Here is a 27,126-nt window from a genome sequence, read left to right as displayed (position 1 = left end):
AACATTTCCCATCAACCACCACCCTTTGTCTTCTTCCAGCTAGCCAATTTCTGATCCAAACTGCTAAATCACCGTGAATCCCATGCCTCCGTATTTTCTGCAGTAGCCTACCATGGGGAACCTTATCAAACGCTTTACTGAAATCCATATACAAAACAAAGAACAAAGAACAAAGAACAAAGAAATGTACAGCACAGGAACAGGCCCTTCGGCCCTCCAAGCCCGTGCCGACCATACTGCCCGACTAAACTACAATTTTCTACACTTCCTGGGTCCGTATCCTTCTATTCCCATCCTATTCATATATTTGTCAAGATGCCCCTTAAATGTCCCTATCGTCCCTGCCTCCACTACCTCCTCCGGTAGTGAGTTCCAGGCACCCACTACCCTCTGCGTAAAAAACTTGCCTCGTACATCTACTCTAAACTTTGCCCCTCTCACCTTAAACCTATGCCCCCTAGTAATTGACCCCTCTACCCTGGGGAAAAGCCTCTGACTATCCACTCTGTCTATGCCCCTCATAATTTTGTATACCTCTATCAGGTCGCCCCTCAACCTCCTTCGTTCCAGTGAGAACAAACCGAGTTCATTCAATCGCTCCTCATAGCTTATGCCCTCCATACCAGGCAACATTCTGGTAAATCTCTTCTGCACCCTCTCTAAAGCCTCCACATCCTTCTGGTAGTGTGGCGACCAGAATTGAACACTATACTCCAAGTGTGGCCTAACTAAGGTTCTATACAGCTGCAACATGACTTGCCAATTCTTATACTCAATGCCCCGGCCAATGAAGGCAAGCATGCCGTATGCCTTCTTGACTACCTTCTCCACCTGTGTAGCCCCTTTCAGTGATCTGTGGACCTGTACTCCTAGATCTCTTTGACTTTCAATACTCTTGAGGGTTCTACCATTCACTGTATATTCCCTACCTGCATTAGCCCTTCCAAAATGCATTACCTCACATTTGTCCAGGTTAAACTCCATCTGCCATCTCTCCGCCCAAGTCTCCAGACAATCTAAATCCTGCTGTATCCTCTGGCAGTCCTCATCGCTATCCGCAATTCCACCAACCTTTGTGTCGTCTGCAAACTTACTAATCAGACCAGTTACATTTTCCTCCAAATCATTTATATATACTACAAAGAGCAAAGGTCCCAGCACTGATCCCTGTGGAACACCACTGGTCACAGCCCTCCAATTAGAAAAGCATCCCTCCATTGCTACCCTCTGCCTTCTATGGCCTAGCCAGTTCTGTATCCACCTTGCCAGTTCACCCCTGATCCCATGTGACTTCACCTTTTGTACGAGTCTACCATGAGGGACCTTGTCAAAGGCCTTACTGAAGTCCATATAGACAACATCTACTGCCCTACCTGCATCAATCATCCTAGTGACCTCCTCGAAAAACTCTATCAAGTTAGTGAGACACGACCTCCCCTTCACAAAACCGTGCTGCCTCTCACTAATACGTCCATTTGCTTCCAAATGGGAGTAGATCCTGTCTCGAAGAATTCTCTCCAGTAATTTCCCTACCACTGAAGTAAGGCTCACCGGCCTGTAGTTCCCGGGATTATCCCTGCCACCCTTCTTAAACAGAGGAACAACATTGGCTATTCTCCAGTCCTCCGGGACATCACCTGAAGACAGCGAGGATCCAAAGATTTCTGTCAAGGCCTCAGCAATTTCCTCTCCAGCCTCCTTCAGTATTCTGGGGTAGATCCCATCCGGCCCTGGGGACTTATCTACCTTAATATTTTTTAAGACACCCAACACCTCGTCTTTTTGGATCACAATGTGACCCAGGCTATCTACACCCCCTTCTCCAGACTCAACATCTACCAATTCCTTCTCTTTGGTGAATACTGATGCAAAGTATTCATTTAGTACCTCGCCCATTTCCTCTGGCTCCACACATAGATTCCCTTGCCTATCCTTCAGTGGGCCAACCCTTTCCCTGGCTACCCTCTTGCTTTTTATGTAAGTGTAAAAAGCCTTGGGATTTTCCTTAACCCTATTTGCCAATGACTTTTCATGACCCCTTCTAGCCCTCCTGACTCCCTGCTTAAGTTCCTTCCTACTTTCCTTATATGCCACACAGGCTTCGTCTGTTCCCAGCCTTTTAGCCCTGACAAATGCCTCCTTTTTCTTTTTGACGAGGCCTACAATATCATTCGTCATCCAAGGTTCCCGAAAATTGCCGTATTTATCTTTCTTCCTCACAGGAACATGCCTGTCCTGTATTCCTATCAACTGACACTTGAAAGCCTCCCACATGTCAGATGTTGATTTGCCCTCAAACATCCGCCCCCAATCTATGTTCTTCAGTTCCCGCCTAATATTGTTATAATTAGCCTTCCCCCAATTTAGCACATTCATCCTCGGACCACTCTTATCCTTGTCCACCAGTACTTTAAAACTTATACACCACATCAACTGCTTTACCCTCATCCACCTGTTTGGTCACCTTCTCAAAGAACTCAATAAGGTTTGTGAGGCACGACCTCCCCTTCACAACACTGTGTTGACTATCTCTAATCAAATTATTCCTTTCCAGATGATTGTACATCCTATCTCTTATAAACCTTTCCAAGATTTTGCCCACAACAGAAGTAAGGCTCACAGGTCTATAGTTACCGGGGTTGTCTCTACTTCCCTTCTTGAACAAGGGGACAACATTTGCTATCCTCCAGTCTTCTGGCACTATTCCTGTAGACAAAGATGACTTAAAGATCAAAGCCAAAGGCTCAGCAATCTCCTCCCTAGCTTCCCAGAGAATCCTAGGATAAATCCCATCCAGCCCAGGGGACTTATCTATTTTCACGCTTTCCAGAATTGCTAACACCTCCTCCTTATGAACCTCAAGCCCTTCTAGTCTAGTAGCCTGAATCTCAGTATTCCCGTCGACAACATTATCTTTTTCCTATGTGAATACTGACGAAAAATATTCATTTAGCACCTCACCTATCTCCTCGGCATCCATGCACAACTTCGCACTACTGTCCTTGACTGGCGCTACTCTTACCCTAGTCATTCTTTTATTCCTGACATATCTATAGAAAGCTTTAGGGTTATCCTTGATCCTACCTGCCAAAGACTCCTCATGTCCCTTCCTGGCTCTTCTTAGCTCTCTCTTTAGGTCCTTCCTAGCTAACTTGTAACTCTCGAGCGCCCTAACTGAACCTTCATGTCTCATCTTTACATAAGCCTCCTTCTTCCTCTTGACAAGTGTTTCGACTGCTTTAGTAAACCACGGTTCCCTTGCTCGCCCACTTCCTCCTTGCCTGACAGGTACATACTTATCAAGGACACGCAGTAGCTGTTCCTTGAACAAGCTCCACACTTCCATTGTGCCCACCCCCTGCAGTTTTCCTCTCCATCCGATGCATCCTAAGACTTGCTTCATCGCATCATAATTGCCTTTCCCCCAGATATAACTCTTGCCCTGCGGTATATACCTATCCCTTTCCATCACTAAAGTAAACGTAATCGAATTGTGGTCACTATCACCAAAGTGCTCACCTACCTCCAAATCTAACACCTGTCCTGCCATCTTCGAGAACCTGTGGACATGCACTCCAATGCCTCTCATTTCCTCAACCCCTCTCAATATCTTCCCGTTTATTGAGTCGCTTGCTTTCTGTGCCCACCACTGTTGATAGTCTAGACATCTCAAAAAATCTCTGACATTCTTCAGTAAATCTATCCGCCCCTCGACTTCTCACGCCATCTTTGAAAGTGGTCTTATGACCCACCTATTCAGTAAATTTTTCGGATGCCTGTCTACTCTGTCACAAACCGTCTTTTCCCTTAAAGATCCTCTGTCCAGACTGTTGGTGAGAATGGGGTAACAGTCCTGGTGGTTGATGACTTAGCTGACAGAAATACATGGGTGATTTTACAAGGCACTATGCTCCCCTCCCCATCCCCAGCTAAAATATCAGGGAAGAGCCTGTCCACCATCCCGTCAGCTACACTGCAGAAATGTAATGATGGGAGTGGCGTTAATTAGTTTAAGAGAGATTCCTGCTCCTTTCTGCCATGTCTGAGAGAGCTGCCTGGTGGCTGACAACTCTGTAGTCCCAACGGCGCCAGCTGTGAGCGGTGGTGACTACTGGCACTGCAGGCAGTCTCACCATGCTAAGGAACCCAGGTAAGTCTGGGCTTGGGGGTCTTGGGGAGCCAGGCTCAAGGGTCTAGTCGGAGGCTAAGGGTGATGACTGGGGAGGGAGGATGACGCGTGGGGTGGGGGTTGGGGCGAGCAGTGTGGCCCTGGGAGCCCATAAAGGAAGTTCCCCCGCCACTTCATTTTCAGACACCAGTCCACGCAACTATAGCTGCTGAGCTTTTCTCATGGAGTTGGCCTCCGTCCACTGCGAGTAGAATGAAGCCCTTAAGTGAAGGCCTCAACAGGACCAAGGGTGTAAGGGCCACCTGATACCACCCCCGCATCCCTGCCCGCCACCCATGAAACTCCAGACAGGTCCGGGGTGATGGGAAGGCCACGTCCTGGTTTTTACATGTGTCCCCCTGCCTTCAAACACTGGCAGAGGAGTGTAAAATCCAACCCTAGCATGGAATCCCAACATGCTGTGCATCCCTTATTCTTCACAAACAGTAGATTTATTGGGTGATCAGATATAAGTGTAGGCCTGTTGTTCAACAAGAGATAATGAAAAATTGAATTAACCCCCCTCCCCCCGTGACCTCCTATTTACTTCAATATTAGTTCTATTTTTTTGTGTGTGTGTGTGTGCAGTAATCACCAAGGCAGACAGTAGCTTCCACAGTGGTTCGATGGAGTTCTCTGAGCCCTCCGCTGCATTTTATCAGGGGGCAGTTTTCAATGATGTGAGTCATTGATTGGGATGCACCACAGCTGCAGTCCAGGTTTCCTGCGAGGCCCCATTTGTGCCCATTTGCTGCACAAAGGTCTTGGTCAGTGTGGAAATGGTTGGGGAGTGCCCAGCGTTGGCATGGCAGGTTGAAGCCACATGGGTGGGCTGTGGGATCTGTGATGAGGAAGTGTTTTTTAATGGTGGCGTATTGGTTTATTTCCTGCTGCCAAAGGGCCTCTTCTGTTATTCCTTGGCATGGTGGGCTTAGCCATACAGAGCCGAGTATTCTATATGCTATATAGAAACAATAAATGTTTCTCCTTCAGGTACTGGGATCCAGGCCCAAGAGCTGACCCAGTAGAGGACATGCGCTACATCTGGGGAGGTTTTGCTTACTTACAAGACATGATTGAACATGGAATTATCAAGACCCACACCAACATTGAGGTGCCATCAGGGATCTATGTCCAGCAGATGCCATATCCCTGTTTTGTTGATGACATGTGAGTAAAGTCAAATTTGGCATTTTAATTGAAAGTTCCCTCGTTTTTAAAAAAATTGTTCGAACTTCAAAACTTTGCAAGTTATTTCTGGCGGCAAGATTCACCCATCGAGGCGCAAGCTGCCTAAGATTTTTGGACCTGATTTTCAGACATGAGGTTCACCCCTGGGAGCGTGAAAACCATTAATTAGCCCCTACACACTGCCATGGTGGTCTTTCAGTCAAGCATATTCTGGAATGGCTCCTATGCAAGGTAGTGGCCATTCTGAAACACATCATGAACCACCCGTCACCTGGTACTTCAACTCTTGAAGACATTTATCCTGTGACACAAGTTTAGAAAATGTGGTACAAAAGCAAATTACTGTGGATGCTGGAAATCTGTGGAGCATCTGTGGAGGGAGGAACATAATTAAAATGTCAGACCTTTGACCTTTGGCTTTTGATGAAAGGTCATACACCTCTGGCAGCATCTGTGGAGGGAGGAACATAATTTTTTTTAAATTATAAATTTACAGTACCCAATTCATTTTTTCCAATTAAGGGGCAATTTAGCGTGGCCAATCCACCTACCCTGCACATCTTTGGGTTGTGGGGGTGAAACCCACGCAAACAGGGGGAGAATGTGCAAACTCCACACGGACAGTGACGCAGAGTCGGGATCTAACCTGGGACCTTTGCGCCGTGAGGCAGCAGGGCTAACCCACTGCGCCACCGTGCTGCCCTGGGAGGAACATAATTAACATTTCAGACCTTTGACCTTTGCCTTTTGATGAAAGGTCATACACCTTCTCCATTGGCTGGGGTTTAATGGAGCCTGACAAATTGGGTTAGACGGCAAGCAGGCCCACATAATCCATGGGTGGTGTGCATTGCATATGCACCGGTGGGGAACTGAATCTGTTAAGTCATGGATGGGATTGGGCTGAGGCGAGGATCCCACCCGCTGGCTAATTAGGCTCATTATTGAGCCAGGTAAAGGTCATCATACCTGAACCCTCTGAGAATTAGTGGTGGCTCTGGCGTTCTCCCAATCCCACATGGACTTCCTGTGCCTCCTGAAGGCCACCAGCAAACCCTGTTGAGTTTGCCAATGGCTTCCCTTAGGGGGGTCCCTCCTAGGGCACTTAGTGCCCAATTGAGGGACCCAGCATCGGGAAGGGGTTGCGAGCTGCGAGCCAGCCCCCTGCCCTTGCATCAGACACCTTCCCCCCCCACCTGTCAGTGACCCCCAAGCTGCTCCACTCGCCTCTCACCAGGGATCCCACAATGATCTCTGGTAAAGGCCGCACTGTATGACCAGCAGTAGCCAATGCTCCTGGTGATGCTGCTGGCAATGGAGAACGGCCGGTCTCTGATAGGCTGACATCTTTTGGGAGGGTGGGGGCGGGGGGAGGGGGGGGGGGCGGAGGGATTTCTGCCAGTCAGGTCCCAAAACCCAGGGATGACTCAAGGCTGTCCAGTCAAGTGCCTGAGTTTGCTCATCGGAATTCGGGACGAAAGTGGAAGCTTTAAGTTCAGCTGAATATTTCTGTTTCTGCTGCCTTGGATGCTGCCTGACCTGCTGAATATTTCTGTTTCTATTTTAGAAAATGTAATGGTCTTTAAAAATTAGTTCACAAGTAATTTGATTTGAATTAATCATAAAAATGTATGATTTTATTCAATAAAATGAAAGTAAAATGGGTTATGGTGCAATGAAAATATTTGAGATTGACCCACATGGCCTTTGCAGTGAGGAATAATAGAATCTGAATTAGTTGTGTGAAAGCTGGTTGGCTGATAAAAGCATTTGAGGAACCAGTCCTTGAAGTGGTACCATCACTGAATCCCCCACTATCAACATACTGGGGGTGACCATTGACCACAAGCTGAACTGGACCAGCCATACTGTGGCCACGAAAGCAGGTCAGAGGCTAGGAATTTGGCCGCAAGCAACTCACTTCCTGACTCTCCAAAACCTGTCCACCATCTACAGCATAAGTCAGGAGTGTGATGGAATGCTCCCCACTTGCCTGGTTGAGTGCAACTCCCAACAACACTCGAGAAGCACAACAGCATCCAGGACAAAGCAGCCCGCTTGATTGGCACTCTTTCCACAAACAGTCACCTCCTCCACCAGCGACACACAGTATCAGCCTTGTGTATCATCTACAAGATGCACTGCAGAAACTCACCAATGTTTCTCAGACAGCACCTTCCAAACTCATGACCATCTAGAAGGAACAGGGTAGCAGATACCTGTGAACCCCACCAGCAGGAGGTTCCCCTCTTAGTCACTGACCGCTCTAACATGGAAATATATCACTGTCCCTTCACTGTCGCTGTGTCAAAATCTGGTAGGTGTACCTGCACCTCAGGGATGCAGAGTATAGCTCACCACCACCACCTTCTAAAGTGCAATTAGGAATGGGAACAAATGGGATGGCATGGTGGTGCAGTGGTTAGCACTGCTGTCTAGGTCCTGGGTTCGATCCTAGCTCGGGTCACTGTCTGTGTGGTGTTTGCACATTCTCCCTGTGTCTGCGTGGGTTTCACCCCCACAACCCAATGATGTGCAGGTTAGGTGGATTGGCCACGCTAAATTGCCCCTTAATTGGAAAAAAAATAATTGGGTATTCTCAATTTATAACAAAAAGGAATCCCACCTGTTTTGTTACCTGTCTGGTAGGTAACATGGTTAGCGATGAGGTATTTCGAATCCCGATGAAGAAGATTCAAACTCTTCCAGGAGTAACAAAAGGTTTATTGAGTAACTATAACAATGACTGCATGAGTTCTTTACTTTAACTTTGATACTAATGATAAGGTTAACAAGACCTAACTATGGTAACTATACGTAACTCCACTGGCCATCCAAGCTAGTCTGCTGTTGCTATGATCACCGTGCACCCAAGAGAGAGAGAGAGAGACTCACTGTGGCTGCCTTTTATACCCCTGTTAGTCCGGCCCTCTAGTGATCATGTGGTGCTACTGATTACACAGTAACCCCTTGTGTACATGCACATATAGAGATCACCACAGCAACAAGGCTTAGTCAGCGATGCCTGCATCCCATAAAAATTAATTTTTACAAAAGGATTGAATCAGAAAAGGGCAAAGAAAATAAATAAGTGGACAATTATGGCTACTGATATGTTAATGTTTAATAAATTTTATATCTTTGTTCATGTCTCATCTTTTTCATTAAATACTTTTCTACTGCCATTTTCCTGCTGCCCCTGCCCACTTTCCTTCCAAACTTCCAACTCCCCTGCTGATTTTCCCCCTAGCTTCATGCTGGCATTAACCCGCTGCTTCCCAATGTTTATGGTGCTTTCCTGGATCTACTCCGTCTCCATGATTGTGAAGAGCATTGTGCTTGAGAAGGAGATGAGGCTGAAAGAGACCCTGAAAATCATGGGAGTCAGTAACTGGGTGCATTGGGTCACCTGGTTCATCGACAGCTTCACCATGATGGCGGCCAGTACAGTGCTGGCGACCATCGTGATTATGGTAAGAATTCGGATAACAACACAATTTAGCATTTACCCTCGGAGAATACCAGGCATGTACAAGATGAAAACGTGAATGCAGGTGGTGATTGAGTACAGTGGTAGCTAGCTGTTCTCCTATGTCGCAAGGGAATTAATATTGATGGATAGTTTCCTTTATTTGAAGCGTGATTTTGCATTGTTGCCAAAACCCTCACCAAATGGTGGCAATCTGAAAAGTGGAGATGGAGACACTCAAATTCAGACAGACACCCAAGTGGCTGCTTGTTCTATCCAATCACGTTGCACTTATGTAGAACATCTTAATGTTGACAAGATGCTCTTAAGCACTTCACAGTAAATTAATTACTTTTGTGGACAAACACAGCAATCACCTTGCTGTCATGATATGCAGACATGCAGATAATGATATACAGACAGGCACAGACAGGCAGCTAATGAACACAGAGAATAGGACATGACCAATGAGCACGCAGGACACTCAGGGATGGTATCTCACTATAAAAGGCACGAGGCACTCACACTCCACCTCTTTCCACTGATGAACATCTACGGAGTGAGCCAGGGTGTATGCACATTATCACACCTCCAGCACGTGGCTAAGAGCTAGTCTGGTCCAGTCAGACAGAGTAACCACACTTAGGTTAGCAGAGAGTTGAACTCATAGAGAACTGTGCTAACTGTGCTACTGGTTCAATAAATCAGATTGAACTAACTTCAAGGTCTGGAGTATCTTTTGGTGAAAGCTGCATCCAGTTGCAGCCTGTGTTATCCCAGAGTACATAACACATCACTTGCAAAGACCATGCGAGAAGGAAGGTTGTGATTCAGCTGGAGAGGGCGCAGAGGAGATTCACCAGGATGTTGCCTGGGATGGAGCATTTTAGCAATGACGAGAGGCTGGATAAACTCGGGTTGTTGTCTTTGGAGCAGAGAAGGCTGAGAGGGGATCTGATTGAGGTGTATTAGGTCACGAGGGGCATGGACAGGGTGGAGAGAAAGCAGCTGTTCCCCTTAGTTGAAGGGTCAATAGCAAGGGGGCAGAGTTTTAAGGTGAAAGGCAGGAGGTTTAGAGGCGATTTGAGGAAAATCTTTTTCACCCAGAGGGTGGTGGGAATCTGGAATGCGCTGCCTGGGAGGGTAGCAGAGACGGGAAACATCACAACCTTTAAAAAGTACTTGGATGAGCACTTGGAATGTCACAACATTCAAGGCGATGGGCCAAGTGCTGGAAAGTGGGACTGGTGTCAATTAGAGTGGTTTTTTTTGTTGGTGCAGGCTTGATGGGCCGAAGGGCCTCTTCTGTACTGTATGGTTCTATGACCTGCAAACCGTGAGTTAAATGACCCACCAGTTAATCAGATTTCTGTTGTGTGCCTGTGGTGTTGTTTGGGGGCTCCTTGGCCTTCTTTGAATAGCATCATGGAATCTTTTACATCCATCAGAACAGGTAGCTTTGATCTTGGTTTAATGTCTCCACTGAAACAATGCAGCACCCCCTCAGTCCTGCACAGAGTACTCCGAGCTCGATCATATCAATTTCAGAGTTGGCTGGAAGCCACAATCTTCCAACTCCAAGATGATAATGCTGCCATGGTGACCCTTGGTTGGAGCATTTCATAGGATTGGATGGCCCAGGTAGGTTTTAACCGCCTCATTGTCCATGGCCTCAGGTGACCTGGATTCGGCGGTCTTTGAAATATGCAAAAGATGACAGTTGAACAAGACAATATATCGATGAAGCTTCAGTTAATATATCATAACAGAGAAGATTGTAGATTGATCCAACTCTCAGCTCTTAAAAGTCTTTCATCCGGGATTTCCAGCCCACCCCGACGGGTTTTCCTGCAGCGAACGCAGCGAGCTGGTATCCGCCAGCGGGATCTTTTCATCCTGCCAAAGTCTACCGGCCTTTTCCTGGCTCGCTTGCCCTGTCGCCAGGGAAGCTGCCACGGAGGGCGGGCAGGGGGAATTTGACTTCAGTGGGACCGGAAGATTCCACTGGCAGGAAGGGCTGGAAAATCCTGCCCCCATGTTATTATTAATTACATGGATCAAGTTTTATCCAACCTTTATCCTGCAAACAAACATACATAATTTCTTTTTTATAAATTTAGAGTACCCAATTTATTATTTCCCAATTATGGGGCAATTTAGTGTGGCCAATCCACCTACCCTGCACATCTTTGGGTTGTGGGGGTGAAACCCACCCATACACGGGGAAAATGTGCAAACTCCACACGGACAGTGACCCAGAGCCGGGATTCGAACCCGCGTCCTCTGATGCAGCAGTGCTAACCACTGTTTCAAGTGCCGTCCTTTAAAAATACCTGTCTGAGTATGACGTCTGAGTTTAATTAGCACCATCGATGTCATGGCATTAGACCTTATTTTGTCATTCATCTTTTGTATATTTATTTTAAATGGCTACAGATCAGGCTGTGTAATATGTGTTGTTATCAGGGCCAATCTCTGAGTGTTTGCTGCTGTGATCTTTCTCTCAACCTCTAGGAGTTTGTCTTACTCACCTATTATCCTCCACAACTTTATTCACGTGTTTTTTTTCCCCCTTACAGAGAGGAAATGTGCTTCACTACAGCAATTCTTTCCTTCTCTTTGCGTTTCTCCTGGTGTTTACTGTGGCCACCATTATGCAATGTTTCCTGCTAAGCGTCTTCTTCTCCAAGGCTAATCTGGCTGCAGCTTGTAGTGGGATAATTTACTTCACCCTCTACCTGCCTCACATCCTCTGCTATGCGTGGCAGGACCGTATGACCACAAACATGAAATTGGCCGCGGTAAGTTTAATGGATTCAAACATTTAAATCTTTGAATAATTCCACACCGATTCACATTGACTCCGGAACAAAGGCATTCAAGACACAGATCGTGGAAGGTGTTTTAGAGTGTCCATTTATAGGTTTCAATGCTACAGAGGAGGTGAGCTTGTGTTATACACCTGAAAAATAATCCAGAGTTGCTGTCCTAACCTCGCAAACTCATTCCAGTGGTATCATTAATGTATTAAGTATGTCGTGGCTATGTTACTTTTTTACTTACAAATATACTTAGCTATATAATGATAGCCAGAGAATCACCTGCAATGACTTTGTTCCTGCACCCATATCACTGCCTCTGGAGTCTCCCAAAGATCTATCCTTCTTAACCTTCTTATGTATGTTCCAAACACCCAGATCCATCTTATCATCACTACTCTCAGCCCTTCAACTAACTCTGATTTGTAACATTACATGTTTGACGTCCAGAAATGGATGAACAGAAATTTCCTGCAGCGAAACATTGGAGAGACTGAAGCCATTGTCTTCAGTCACCGTCACAAATACTGCTTCCTAACTATTGGCTCCACCCTCGTCCTGGAATATGTCTGAGGCTGAGCAATCTCGGTGTTGTATCAGAACCTGAAGAGAGGTTCTGAACACACAGTCTCACATCCACCCCATCACAAAAACTGCCTATGTCTGCCACTGTAATATCTGCTGACTCCACCTGTGACTCAGCTCTTCCCCTGTCCGTGCCTGTGTTACCTCTAGACTCGGCCATTCCAATGCTCTCCTGGCTGACCTCCCATTGTCCACATTAGGTAAAATTGAGGTCATCCAAAAAGCTACTGTCTGTGTCCTAACCTGCCTCACATCCCATTTGTCTATTCCCCCTGAGCTCGCTGACCCACATTGATTCCTGGTCTGGCAATGCCTTGATTTTAAATTCTCACTCTTGTTTTCAAATCCCCATATGGCCTCACTCCTCCCTATCTCTGTAACTTCCTCCAACCCCACAAGCCTTTGAGATATCTGCCAGTTGTGGGCTCCAGAACATTCCCGATTTGAATAATTCTGCCATTGGCAATCAGCTTTGGAATTCCTTCCCTAAACCTCTCTGCCCCTCTTCCCTCCTTTAAGACATCCCTTTAAACCCGCCTCTTTGTCCAAACATTTAGTCATCTGTCCTAATACCGCATAACGTGACTCAGTGTCGATGTTTTGCCTGATAATTGATGTATGTTCAGCTGGTCGCACAAAGAAGTTCTGAGTTTTGTACGGCTGACCATTAAGTGTTTATTGATAACACATAACAATGTACGTGTACACAGGATATAGCCTAAGCTCCATGCTTGCTTCTGCACAGGTCTCTATCCAGTCCACAACTGACCCCAGTCTCAGGTCATGTATCTCGTTACATAACACTGTGGGCGGTATTGTTTCTCAGTCCCACATTAACCCTTGAAATGCCAGATACCTTTATACTACAATAATCACCTGGGTGATGTTTTACAACATTAAAGATGTGACATAAATGCGAGTTGTTGCTGTTGTTCCGATAGCCATGATGGTCTCTGAGGCAGATGGTTCAAGCCCTACTCCAGAGGGTTGGGCACAAAATCTATGCTGATACTCCAGAACAGTGATGACGGAAAGCTGCTCTATCAGGAGCGCAATCTTCCATTTAAAACATTAAAACAACACCCCTGTCACTCTTGCAGATGGACATAATAATTTGCATGATTTCAAAGAAGGACCGGGGAATTCTTTCTGGTGTCCTGGCCAACATTTATCCATCAGCCCACACAAAAAAATAGGTTATCTGGATAGTATTAATAATAACCTTTTATTGTCACACGTATGAAGTTTGTGTGAAAATCCCCTAGTCGCCACATTCCAGCGCCTGTTCGGGTTAGCTGGTACGGGAATTGAACCCGCGCTGCTGGCCTTGTTCTGCATCACAAACCAGCTTACTAGCCTACTGAACTAAACCGGCCCTAAACCAGTACCACGTTGATACATGTGGGACAGTGCTATTTGCAAATTGGATGCATTACAACAGTAACTAAACTTGAGAAGTAGCTCATGGGTTGTAACGTGCTTTGGGATGTCTGAAAGTCGTAAAAGGCTCAAGATTAATCCATGCTATTTCTTTCTTACTGAGGGTAGCCGCAGCTCTTGGCAGTCAAGAGGTGTTGGTGCGAGTATGAGAAAATGAGCCAATTGTAACATTCTTCTCTTCTGGATGAGCAGAGGGAATCAAAGCAATGGCATTTGAAAGTTTGCTTCTCGTCAAAACCATTATGTAGTGTGATTTGATTTAAAAGACCAGAAACAGAACAGTAAAATCCTTCACCACAGTTCAATTTATAACACCGTGTTGGACGTTAACGAGAATTATAACAACGCGGCCATGACGGAATCGTCTTTGCGTCTCTTCAAATTTCAGAGTTTGCTGTCTCCGGTGGCGTTTGGCTTTGGCACTGAGTACCTATCCCGTTACGAGGAGCAGGGTGTGGGACTTCAGTGGGATAATATCTGTTCCAGCCCCGTTGAGGGAGATGGGTACAATTTGCTGATCTCCATCGAGATGATGCTCTTTGATGCCCTTCTGTATGGAGTACTTGCCTGGTATCTTGATGCTGTATTCCCAGGTAAGCTGAGAAGAGATTCAATGGAAAATGCATCCTTAAAAGAAGATTATTGTTTTACAGAAGCCTCATGTCTTTGTTGCAATGATGGCCTTTAAACAAATATTACTCAATGGACCTCTCACTGTGGCAACTCATTCAGCAGAATATAAATTATATTTTAAATCATACAAGGGATCAGTCACTTCAAGGTCCAACAGTTTGATTGCTGTTATGCGATGGACAATTTCATTATATTTACTTCTTTAGGGATATCTCCAATAGTCCGCAGTGGGCATTGTAATTGTTTTTTTCTTGTGTCTTGCCATTTGCTTTTTATTGCAATCAAATAATCTGGAACTAACATGATAATTGGCCAGTGCTTGGACTGAATTTGAATCTCAAGTGTTTCCTTTTTTGTGTCCACAGTAGAAGCTGTCTCACAGTGTGGAGACATGATTAGGGGAAAGAAGATTGACACAAAAGTTCTTAAAGTTTTGACTCAAATGGATAATGTTTGGCATGAGCACAAACACAGCTTGGGATGAGGAAAATGTCTTATGAGGAGAAATTGAGCAGACTAGGCCTGTATTCCCCGAAGTTTAGAAGAGAAATAGTCCAATTGAAAAATGCCAAATTGTTAAGAGGCTCGACATGGTCGATGCTGAGAAAATGCTTCCCCTGACTGGACATTCTAGAATGTGGCCAAGTTGTTATGAGGTGGCCTTTCTAATCTGTGGGCTCTAGGTGTGGTACTTGGTTAGTAGGCAAATTGTATTCAGCACGGTAGCATAGTGATTAGCACAGTTGCTTCACAGCTCCAGGGTCCCAGGTTCGATTCCCGGCTGGGACACTGTCTGTGCGGTGTCTGCACGTTCTCCCCGTGTGTGTGGGTTTCCTCCGGGTGCTCCGGTTTCCACCCACAGTCCAAAGATGTGCGGGTTAGGTGGATTGGCAATGCTAAATTGCCCTTAGTGCCCCCCAAAAAAGGTTAAGTTAAGTGGGGGTTACTGGGTTACGGGGATAGGATAGATACGTGGGCTTGAGTAGAGTCCTCTTTGTAAGGGCCGGTGCAGACTCGACAGGCTGAATGGCCTCCTTCTACACTGTAAATTCTATGATGATTCTATGACTTGGTTATTAGCACCACATCTAAACAGGGTAGGCACATAGCTCGTCAGCATGGTGTTCCAACCTCGCTCTCAAGAGTCTAATGCATAACTGACTGAAATCAGTGATACATCAACATCTATGTCATAGATGAGCATGTCCCATTCGTTAGCCCTTTATACTATAACAGGTTTAGGATAAGGGAATGATCAATTAGGTTTGGGATGAGAAGACATTTCTTCACTCAAAGGATGAATCCTTGGAACTCTCCACCCCAGAAATCTGTGGATGTCCAACCATTGGGTATAATCAGAACAGTGGTGAATTGTCCCAAGATAATTAATGGATATGGAAATAGTGTGGAAAAGTGGGATTGTGGTCGAGGACCAGCCATGATCTTACATAGAAAATAGGAGCAGGAGGAGGCCATTCGGCTCTTCGAGTCTATTCCGCCATTCATTATGGTCATGGCTGATCATCCAACTCAATACTCTGTTCCCACCTTCCCCCAATATCCATTAATCCCTTTCATCCCAAGAGCTGTAGATAACTCCTTCTTGGAAACATACAATATTTGTTTTATTCATTCATGGGATGTGGGCGTCGCTGGCTGTGCCAGCATTTATTGCCCATCCCTGAGGGCATTTAAGAGTCAACCACGTTGCAGTGGGTCTGGAGTCACATGTAGGCCGGACCAGGTAAGGACGACAGATTTCCTTCCCTAAAGGACATTAGTGAACTAATGGGTTTTTACGACAATCAACAATGGTTTCATGGTCATCTTTCGGCGTTTAATTCCAGGTTTTGTTTTAATTGAATTCAAGTTTCACTATCTGCCATAGCGGGATTCTAACCCGGGTCCCCAGAGCATGACTCTGAGTCTCTGGATTACTAGTCCACCAACATTACCACTAGGCCACTACCTCCCCTTAAATGTATGGCCTCAACTGCTTTCTGTGGCAGAGAATACCACAGATTCACCACTCTCTGGGTGAAGAAATTTCTCCTCACCTCAGTCCTAAATACTCTACCCCGTATCCTCAGACTGTGACCCCTGGTTCTAGACTCCCCCACCATCGGGAACGCCCTTCCTACATCTACTCTGTTTAGTCCTGTTAGAAGTTTAGAAGTTCCTGTAAGATCCTGTCATTCTCCTGAGCTCCAGTGAATATAAACCTGTCTGACTCAATTTCTCCTCATATGTCAGTCCAGGCACCCCCGGGAATCAGTCTGGTAAACCTTTGCTGCATTATGGAAAGAACATCCCTCCTCAGACAAGGAGACCACAACTGCACACAATACTTCAGGTGTGGTCACACCAAGGCCCTATATAATTGCATAAAGACATCTCTGCTTCTGTACTTGAATCCTCCCACTATGAAGGACAACATACCATTTGCCTTCTTTACCGCCTGCTGCATCTGCATGCTTACTTTCAGTGACTGGTGTACAAGGCCACCCAGGTCTCATTGCACATTCTGCTCTCTCAATGCATAGCCATTCAAATAATAAACTGCCTTCCTGTTTTTTCTACCACATTTATCCACAATGTTCCTGGACTCCCACACAGAGCAAGAAGAGCACACCACAGCTTTGAGCTCTCCAGCCATGACTTACCCCTTTAAATTAAATTAAACCTTTGGAAGGACTTCATATTAAATAATATCAATCACTCTGGGACCTTTCTTCCCTGCTCTTCGTTGTTACAGGATATAGCCCTCACAAACAATGAACCACAAAATAAGCGATAAAAGAAGTACATTCTTACCTGACTGTACTCATGGTATTCAAAAGATCACCTCATTCCCACACCAGGGAAATCCCTCAGTCACCAAACTCCAACCATTGGGCAGCACGGTAGCATTGTGGATAGCACAATTGCTTCACAGCTCCAGGGTTCCAGGCTCGATTCCGGCTTGGGTCACTGTCTGTGCGGAGTCTGCACATCCTCCCGTGTGTGCGGGGGTTTCCTCCGGGTGCTCCGGTTTCCTCCCACAGTCCAAAGATGTGCAGGTTAGGTGGATTGGCCATGATAAATTGCCCTTAGTGGCCAAAATTGCCCTTAGTGTTGGGTAGGGTTACTGGGTTATGGGGATAGGGTGGAGGTGTTGATCTTGGGTAGGGTGCTCTTTCCAAGAGCCGGTGCAGACTCGATGGGCTGAATGGCCTCCTTCTGCACTGTAAATTCTATGATTAAGCACATTACTGCAGCCCAAAGCATCACTCCACCGCAGACCACTGAATGAATTAAAATGAATGAAAATCACTTATTGTCACAAGTAGGCTTCAATCGAAGTTACTGTGAAAAGCCCCTAGTCGCCACATTTCGGCACCTGTTCGGGGAGGCTGGTACGGGAATTGAACCGTGCTGCTGGCCTGCCTTGGTCAGCTTTCAAAGCCAGCGATTTAGCCCTGTGCTAAACCGGCCCCTGCTGGTGTCGGCTCAAAGGGCCAAATGATCTGCTCCAGCTCCTATTTCTCAGATTCTCATGTTACTTTTATTTTTCAAGATTTCTGGCAAGCACCATCCGTTGACCCCCGCGCACCCCCCCCCCCCCCCAACCACCACCACCCCACCCTTTCACACTGTGAATTGAGAGATGTTCTCTTCCAAACTGCTGATCTTTGCTCTCAGAAACCTGGGGACTGCTTCCTTGCATTGGCTGTAAAGAAATTGGTCTCCTTGATCCAACACAATATTTGTTGACCTGAGTCTGTCGTCTTATTGACTTTCAAAGCTTTGACTCATTTACAGAATGGCATGCAGCTCCAAAAATCCAAACTAGATTCCTGAAGCATAAAAATACATTAAATTTACGAAGCTTCAAAAGTCCTTGTGTGAATTTACAATTTTAAAATGAGCCAGGTGGTCAAAATGGGAGCATTACTGATGGAGTTGATCCAATGCTATGTGGAACATGATGATTCTCGAGCTACACGGACCTTGGGAATGTCACAACAAAGAGGGAAACCAGTCAAGGAAGAATAATAAAGGATTGAAGACTGGATATATATTTTTAAATTCTCTTATCTGTGGAGGGCAGGGGAAGAGGTTACGGAACCGCTTCTGAGTGAGATCAGAGGTGAAGCAGATTGTGTGTGAGAGATTAACTTTCTCTCACTCCAATGAGCATATCCTAAGGAGAACCAGCCCAAAGGTGAAGATTTGCTATCTTCGTGACATTACAGTCATAAAATCATAGAATTTACAGTGCAGAAGGAGGCCAATAGGCCCATTGAGTCCACACTGGCCCCTGAAAGAGCACCCTACCTAAGCCCACACCTCCACCCTATTCCTGTAACCCCACATAACGTTTGGACACTACAGGGCAATTTAGCGTGAGCAATCCACCTAACCTGCCTATCTTTGGACTGTGGGAGGAAACCGGAGCACCTGGAGGAAACCCACACAGACACGGGGAGAACGTGCAGACTCAGCACAGACAGTGACCCAAGCCAGGAATCAAACTCGGGTCCCAGGCGCTGTGAATAGTGCGTGCTACTGTGCCGAGTCCTATCAGAAAGAACCGTAAGCTTGCCATTTGAAAATGATAAATGAAATGAAAATCACTTATTGTCACAAGTAGGCTTCAAATGAAGTTACTGTGAAAAGCCCCTAGTCGCCACATTCTGGCGTCTGTTCGGGGAGGCTGTTACGGGAATCGAACTGTGCTGCTGGCTTGCCTTGGTCTGCTTTCAAAGCCAGCGATTTAGCCCTGTGCTAAACAGCCCCATTTCTAACAAAACGGGGAAAAGCATTCTGAAATGGGGCTTTTGTGGAACGATGGGCTAGATGCTCGCCCGTGCTTAACATTTGAAATATTTGTTCGTCCTCTCACTGGCAATTGTCATCCGAGGAAACCTGGCCATTATGTTCACAATGTTGCTCACACATGACCAATCTTGTCCCAACTGCCCACCTCCACCCTATAAGCAAAGGCAAAACAGGTGAGGGAAAAAAGCAGATAGGACAGAAATCACACAGCACCTGGGGTAGAGGTGAAACAATTTCCATCTCCTCTCCAGTACCTCAGCCAAGGGGTTACTCCCGATGTGAGTGGATGTCACGCTGTCCATTATGGAGATTGGTTGTGTTCTCAGACCATGTATACATTCACCCACAGAGGTCACTGGGAGCAAGTGTCCACACCTTCAGTAAAGGTGGATGGACAAATCTTTTCCTTTTGTGTCGTCAAAATCAAGAATCAGAACCCGCTAATCATGCTTCATTGTGCACTCTTTCCCACCTTTATAGGTCAATACGGAATACCTTCTCCTTGGTATTTTCCACTACAGACCTCCTACTGGTTTGGTTCTGAAAAGCCACAGCCTGCCACGGATGGTGAGTTCATAGATAAATGAGGCACCTGAGTGAACAGAATGGCATTTTTTACATTGTCGAAATTCCCTGCATGACCGATTCTTGTTGCTGCCTAATTACACTGGCGTAGCTTACAGGAGTATCTCGGAGACAGCCAGTATGGGAAGCCTGTGATTATATTGCCAGCTCACTTCATTCCTGGGTTGGGGAGAGCAGAGTTCAACACTTAAATGTAGCCCAGTAGTCTCTAACTAACAGTAATGAGATGGTTTACCCTTTCCCATCATTATTGGACACTTAAAGAAGTCAGGCAAGCTGTTTAAACCCTTGTCAAATTTGAAGCTTGAAGCATTAGATGCTGAGTGCCATTTATACTGCTGTGATGTGGAGATGCCGGCGTTGGACTGGGGTGAGCACAGTATGAAGTCTTACAACACCAGGTTAAAGTCCAACGGGTTTGTTTCGATGTCACTAGCTTTCGGAGCGCTGCTCCTTCCTCAGGTGAATGAAGAGGTCTGTTCCAGAAACACATATGTAGACAAATTCAAAGATGCCAAACAATGCTTGGAATGCGAGCATTAGCAGGTGATTAAATCTTTACAGATCCAGAGATGGGGTAACCCCAGGTTAAAGAGGTGTGAATTGTACCAAGCCAGGACAGTTGGTAGGATTTCGCAGGCCAGATGGTGGGGGATGAATGTAATGCGACATGAATCCCAGGTCCCGGTTGAGGCTGCACTCATGTGTGCGGAACTTGGCTATAAGTTTCTGCTCGGCGATTCTGCGTTGTCGCGGGTCCTGAAGGCCGCCTTGGAGAACGCTTACCCGGAGATCAGAGGCTGAATGCCCTTGACTGCTGAAGTGTTCCCCGACTGGAAGGGAACATTCCTGCCTGGTGATTGTTGCGCGATGTCCGTTCATTCGTTGTCGCAGCGTCTGCATGGTCTCGCCAATGTACCACGCTTCGGGACATCCTTTCCTGCAGCGTATGAGGTAGACAACGTTGGCCGAGTCGCACGAGTATGTACCGCGTACCTGGTGGGTGGTGTTCTCACGTGTGATAGTGGTATCCATGTCGATGATCTGGCACGTCTTGCAGAGATTGCCATGACAGGGTTGTGTGGTGTCGTGGTCACTGTTCTGAAGACTGGGTAGTTTGCTGCAAACAATGGTTCATTTGAGGTTGCGCGGTTGTTTGAAGGCAAGTAGTGGGGGTATGGGGATGACCCCCACTACAGGACCTTCAACCAATGTTATACACCAGATACATCGATGACATTTTTTTCCTTTGGACCCACGGCGAAGAATCACTGAAACGACTACACGATGACATTAATAAGTTCCATCCAACCATCAGACTCACCATGGACTACTCTCCAAAATCAGTTGCATTCTTGGACACACTCGTCTCCATCAAGGACGGTCACCTCAGCACTTCATTTTACCGCAAACCTACGGATAACCTCATGATGCTCCACTTCTCCAGCTTCCACCCTAAACACATTAAAGAAGCCATCCCCTATGGACAAGCGCTCCGTATACACAGGATCTGCTCAGACGAGGAGGAGCGTAACAGACATCTACAGACGTTGAAAGATGCCCTCGTACGAACGGGATATGGCACTCGACTCATCGATCGACAGTTCCAACGCGCCACAGCAAAAAACCGGACCGACCTCCTCAGAAGACAAACATGGGACACAACCGACAGAATACCCTTCGTCATCCAGTACTTCCCTGGAGCGGAGAAACTACGTCATCTTCTTCACAGCCTTCAACACGTCATTGATGACGGTGAACATCTTGCCAAGGTCATCCCCACACCCCCACTACTTGCCTTCAAACAACCGCGCAACCTCAAACGAACCATTGTTTGCAGCAAACTACCCAGTCTTCATTGCCTTCATTGGCCGGGGCATTGAGTATAAAAATTGGCAAGTCATGTTGCAGCTGTATAGAACCTTAGTTAGGCCACACTTGGAGTATAGTTTTCAATTCTGGTCGCCACACTACCAGAAGGATGTGGAGGCTTTAGAGAGGGTGCAGAAGAGATTTACCAGGATGTTGCCTGGTATGGAGGGCATTAGCTATGAGGAGAGGTTGAATAAACTTGGTTTGTTCTCACTGGAAGGTTGAGGGGCGACCTGATAGAGGTCTACAAAATTAGACAGGGTGGATAGTCAGAGACGTTTTCCCAGGGTAGAGGGGTCAATTACTAGGGGGCATAGGTTTAAGGTGCGAGGGGCAAGGTTTAGAAATGTACGAGGCAAGTATTTTACACAGAGGGTAGTGGGTGCCTGGAACTCGCTGCCGGAAGAGGTGGTGGGAGCAGGGACGATAGTGACGTTTAAGGGGCATCTTGACAAATACATGAAGAGGATGGGAATAGCGGGACATGGACCGCGGAAGTGTAGAAGATTTTAGTATAGACGGTCAGCATGGTCGGCGCAGGTTTGGAGGGCCAAAGGGCCTGTTCCTGTGCTGTACCTTTCTTTGTTCTTTGTTCTAAACTATTATCTAGCACACCGTCCAACTGGGACATGAGTGAGCATGCGTACAATAGAATTACCAGTTTTTCTTGACGTTTGAATGCTCCAGCTAAGGACACAATGTACAAAAAATTCAACAGGATCCGACTCCCTATAGTTAACCAACACCTTTGATGAACCACTGACACGCACAGGCTACCCCTAGCAGCAGGGTCTGCCTTCAGAAGACAGAGGGGGAAAACTGAGAAAAATGGGCATTCTCGGCCTAGTTAGTTTGAAATAATTGCCCTTAGATATATTTTGCGTGAAGGCTTCGCTTTTTAAATACCATCATTGTGGACTGACTAAATGCGGGGTAAACCCCCTCTCACACTCAGCATCCAAAGTCAGCACGTTTTACCTTTTTTCTTTAACTTTGATAAGATAAAAAGGAAGTCAAAGAGAGTGCAAAAGATGAGAAAGTGGCAGACGAACCGGCTGAGAAAGCAGAAGACAAACCGAAAGACAAAGCAGCAGAACAATTGGGAGAACAAACGAACAAACCTACAGAACAAGCTGCAGAGAAATCCGCAACACAGCCCACATCTAATGACAAACCAAAGCACAATAAGAAAACATGTAAGAAAAAGGAGAAGGAGAGGTTGGAGAAGGAGAGGTTGGAGAAGGAGAGGCTCGAGAAGGAGAGGCTCGAGAAGGAGAGGCTCGAGAAGGAGAGGCTCGAGAAGGAGAAGCTCGAGAAGGAAAAGAAAGAAAAAGAGAAACAGGAAAAGGAAAAAATCAACCCAGGTAATCATAAGAACATAAGAACTAGGAGCAGGAGTAGGCCATCTGGCCCTTTGAGCCTGCTCCGCCATTCAATGAGTTCATGGCTGATCTTTTGTGGACTCAGCTCCACTTTCCCGCCCGAACACCACAACCTTTTATTCCTTAATTCTTCAAAAAACTATCCATCTTTATCTTGAAAACATTTTAATGAAGGAGCCTCAACTGCTTCACTGGACAGGGAGTTCCACAGATTCACAACTCTTTGGGTGAAGAAGTTCTTCCTAGAACCGTAGAATCCCTACAGTGCAGAAGGAGGCCATTCGAACCTCCAAAAGAGCACCTCACCCAGGCCCACTCCCCCGCCCTATCCCTGTAACCCCCACCTAACCTTTGGACACTAAGGGACAATTTATCATGGCCAATCCACCGAACCTGCACATCTCTGGACTGTGGGTGAAAACCGGATTCCCGGAGGAAACCCACACAGACGTGGGGAGAGTGTGCTAACTTCACACAGATAGTTATCCCAAATGTTTAAATGGGAACAGTAACATTTTCACTTGAACTCTGTTCCCCATTCCCAATTCCCCTCCCCAAATATTGAAGCAGTGACTATGTTTATTTGCTGTTATCTGTTGGCAGTGACGGCAGCCATGGCCGGAAACCCTTTCTACGAGAAGGAGCCATCAAGTCTGACACTGGGAGTGTCTATTCAGAACCTAGTGAAGATTTTTGAAGAGGGGCACAAGCCAGCTGTGGACGGACTGAGTGTTAACTTCTTTGAAGGGCAGATCACTTCCTTTCTGGGTCACAATGGAGCTGGGAAGACAACAACAATGTAAGAGTTCACATTCCTTTGGTACGAGACCCAAATAATCATTGGCCAGTTGCAAAGGAAGAAGGCATTTTCACACAGTTCCTTTTACATCCCTGTGCAAGCTAAACGCGACAAGAACAACATGGCTGGTGGCTGTCTAGAGATTGATAATAGTTGCACCACATTTTGGGAAAAGCTGCCATGCAAATCAAATTTTAATGAGCGGGTTTATGTTGAAAGTTCAAACATGAAGTTTAGGTATTTGCTGTTACAGGTGAAAGATTTATTTTATGGGTTATTGGAAGGAATTCAATTTCATTCATTTAAACCTTATGCTTCTGTAGCCTTGTGACTTCACGGCATACGATTTGTTAAATCATTATACATCGCACGACTGCTAGGTGAACTGTGGAAAGTCAATCATTCAGGCTCAAAGTAACACACGTGGCAGTTCACTGAAGTACAGTAATAGCTACTGTTAATCACACAATTGCACAGCCTCCTGGAAACACACTGCATCTCAGTTGCACAGCTCCTTGCTCTCCACTCTCATAAATCCAGCCGGGATCAAACACCAGCACCAACTCCTCACGATCACGTGAAACTGCTTCATCTTGAACCGAATGTTTCCTGCCTCAGAAAGCAGCAGCAGCAAAATTCCTCACTTTCTTAACCTCTTGCTCGCGCAGATGCCAGATTGGACTATGTGTGTGCAAAAAGGTCATGAAGGAAACAGCTTGAGAGTGTTGAGATATGAATCACAAGCTGCAGTTTGTTCAAAATGGGTGAAGTAGTTCCAGTTTTCCAATAAATCCAGCCCAAAGGCTATAATAAGATAAATATGAACTAGAATCTAGCACTGCACTTGGTATATTTTTGACCTCGCGATCATAGAAGTAGCCATAATTGTTGTAACAATTAGATTTGTCACAGGAATTCCAAACCACAAACCTAAATACTGCAGATAAAGCGAGGAGAAATTAAGGGCGGGTGTGTTTCCCGCCTCCGCCCACACGTGTTTTGCGGCAACAGAAGCATTGGTTGGCAGTGGGATCTTCTGCTCCCCCCACTGTCAACAGGGTGTGCCATTGTTCACGCCCTCCAAGGAACCCGTGGTGGAGGGGGCGGGGGAGTCACCATCGGCGGGAGCTGAAGAACTCACCAGCGGTTGCGAGTTTGCACATTCTCCCCGTGTCTGCATGGGCCTCACCCCCACAACCCAAAGATGTGTCGGGTAGGTGAATTGGCCAAGCTAAATTGCCCCTTAAGTGCACAAAAGGAATTGGGTACTCTAAATTTATTTTTAAAAAAGAAAAAAAAGAATCAGAGAGTGTCAGAGGGAAAGATAGATTCACAATTTTTCTTAAAATCTCTGACGTACAATCAACCATTGGAAATGAAACAGCTTCAGCCTTGAAAAGATTCAAAATAACACAATAGTAAAATGTGCACTAATGTCTAGAAACATAGAAACGGGAGTAGGCCAGACAGAGGTTGACTTGTAGACAGTGGAAGGAGTTAACATATTCAGGAAGGGGAAAGGTCTGAAAAGAATAAGAATTGTAATGATGCAAACTTAACCCCTACAGAAAGAAGCAGCAAGTGTTGCAGGCAAGACAGCAGACTGCATTAATAAATGGTGCCTGAGGATGACTTTGTTGGTTGAAAAGTTCAGGTTTCCTTTTATAATAATTGAATTTGAGCATAATTGTGTAATCATCGCCTCTTAAAGAAAGCATAACACCTTTTTCATGGGCACTGCTTATTTTTCATGAGCTGAGGGTCATGTGGAATCTTTCGAATCTACTAATAGTGGTTTCTATGTGCTCTTCCCATGTATTCAACAGGTCAATGCTGATAGGGCTGTTTCCACCTACATCAGGTACTGCAGTCATTAATGGCAAAGATATCCGAACAAACATTGATGCAATTCGACAGGACATTGGCATGTGTCCCCAGCACAATATTTTATTTAACAAGTAAGCAAGATGCCAATCATTTCAATGAATCGGCTATAAACAGTAAAGGCAAGTGCATGCGTTTCCAGGCAAACAAAAACAAATGGTGGAACAGTGAGGTTTCGATCCAACAGAAGGTGTTAGGTTTGAGGATCCATATGCCGTACACTGTTTAAAAAACCCGCTATTCTTCGTTTTGCTTTATTCTGAATAAGCCCTGTTAAGGTTGGCTTTAATATTTTGTGTGATTGATACAAGGCACATAAAATAGATATAGTTCAGTTCAAACTTTAATAGGTATTAATTTACTAATAGAGCTGAACAATAAGCCACAGTAAGTGAGACGCTTCACCTAGTGGCTGTTGATAAACAGCATGTTGCACTTTTGTTGAAGACTTTGTTTGCTGTGAAAGGGTTTTGTTCCTTTGTAACATGATACATGTTAGAGCTGACACTGGGGCTAAGGACCACACGGAAAAAAAAAATGAAATTGGCTCATTCGCTTGCGGACGTGGCTACAACAGACCTTTATTTTTTGCGGAGATAGGTTCTGCTCCAGAAGCCACCTCTCGAATTATCCTGCCAAAAAAATAATAAAGTGGGGCGTTGTGGGAATGCCTGCTGTCTGCGCAGGGAAATATTTAATGTTGGTTGCTGCCCTACAGCATCTGCTGCACTGCCCAGGGCCTGTGGAATGATGATTCTGGGGAAGGATACAGCACTGGCCAGAGCTGGGGCATCCATCAAGATAAGACTATTGTATCAGTCTGAGAATCTGGTCAGTTGTCAGAGTAAGCCTGTGAACCGATCTCGGAATGCTTGGAATGTTGACCTGGACAAGGTTGTGTCTCTCTCGGAGTAAGATTAAAACATTGATCTTTAGTCGAGAGTTTGAAGGAAACTGCATGTGGAGTAATTTGATTTTTATCTTTATTTTTCTGGTAGCCTAACAGTGGCGGAACATATCTTATTTTATACCTTGTTAAGAGGCTATACAGTGGAAGAGGCAGAGAAGCAGACACAAGCGATGTTGGATGAGATTGGACTTCCTCACAAGAGAGATGAGTTGGCTCAAGACCTATCAGGTAATCTCAAAAATGATCAAAGGGACCTCAACTGAATGATATTAACCACATCAGTAGGTAGAGTGCCTCATCTAGCCCTGTTCTGCCATTTAATTCCATCACAGATTATCTCTTCCTTATATTATTGTGGTTTGTGACAGTTTGCTCCAACTGGTGCATATCCTACATTACAACAATGGCTTCACGTCCAAAAGTACTTTGTTGGTATAAAATGCTACGGGACAACGGGGTAGTGAAAGGTGCTATCAATATGCAAGTTTTTAGACCATGGCTGGTCTATACTGACTGCATTTATCCATCTTTGCTTCATAATCCCTCAATATTTTTGCCTAGTTCAAAA

At 45.7% G+C, this 27,126-nt stretch overlaps 1 protein-coding gene across 3 annotated transcripts in view; it reads left to right on the top strand.

Moving 5' to 3' along the window:
* Positions 1–27,126, top strand: part of abca4b (ATP-binding cassette, sub-family A (ABC1), member 4b) — a 188,486-nt gene that overhangs the window by 61,296 nt on the left and 100,064 nt on the right. For 2 of the 3 annotated variants that reach the window (XM_072510536.1, XM_072510534.1), the window contains exons 14-22: positions 5,162–5,338; positions 8,610–8,832; positions 11,408–11,629; positions 14,061–14,265; positions 19,607–19,693; positions 22,585–22,947; positions 23,569–23,764; positions 25,591–25,722; positions 26,647–26,786. In XM_072510536.1, the coding sequence (XP_072366637.1) occupies positions 5,162–5,338; positions 8,610–8,832; positions 11,408–11,629; positions 14,061–14,265; positions 19,607–19,693; positions 22,585–22,947; positions 23,569–23,764; positions 25,591–25,722; positions 26,647–26,786 (1,745 nt within the window). The remainder of the gene's footprint in view (positions 1–5,161; positions 5,339–8,609; positions 8,833–11,407; positions 11,630–14,060; positions 14,266–19,606; positions 19,694–22,584; positions 22,948–23,568; positions 23,765–25,590; positions 25,723–26,646; positions 26,787–27,126) is intronic. The other variant, XM_072510537.1, reaches the window with a different exon arrangement.

The sequence above is a fragment of the Scyliorhinus torazame genome, chromosome 7, assembly GCF_047496885.1.
Source record: "Scyliorhinus torazame isolate Kashiwa2021f chromosome 7, sScyTor2.1, whole genome shotgun sequence".
Lineage (NCBI taxonomy): Eukaryota > Metazoa > Chordata > Chondrichthyes > Carcharhiniformes > Scyliorhinidae > Scyliorhinus > Scyliorhinus torazame.
Note: the sequence above shows the minus strand (reverse complement) of the source record. Positions and strands in the feature narration are given on the sequence as shown.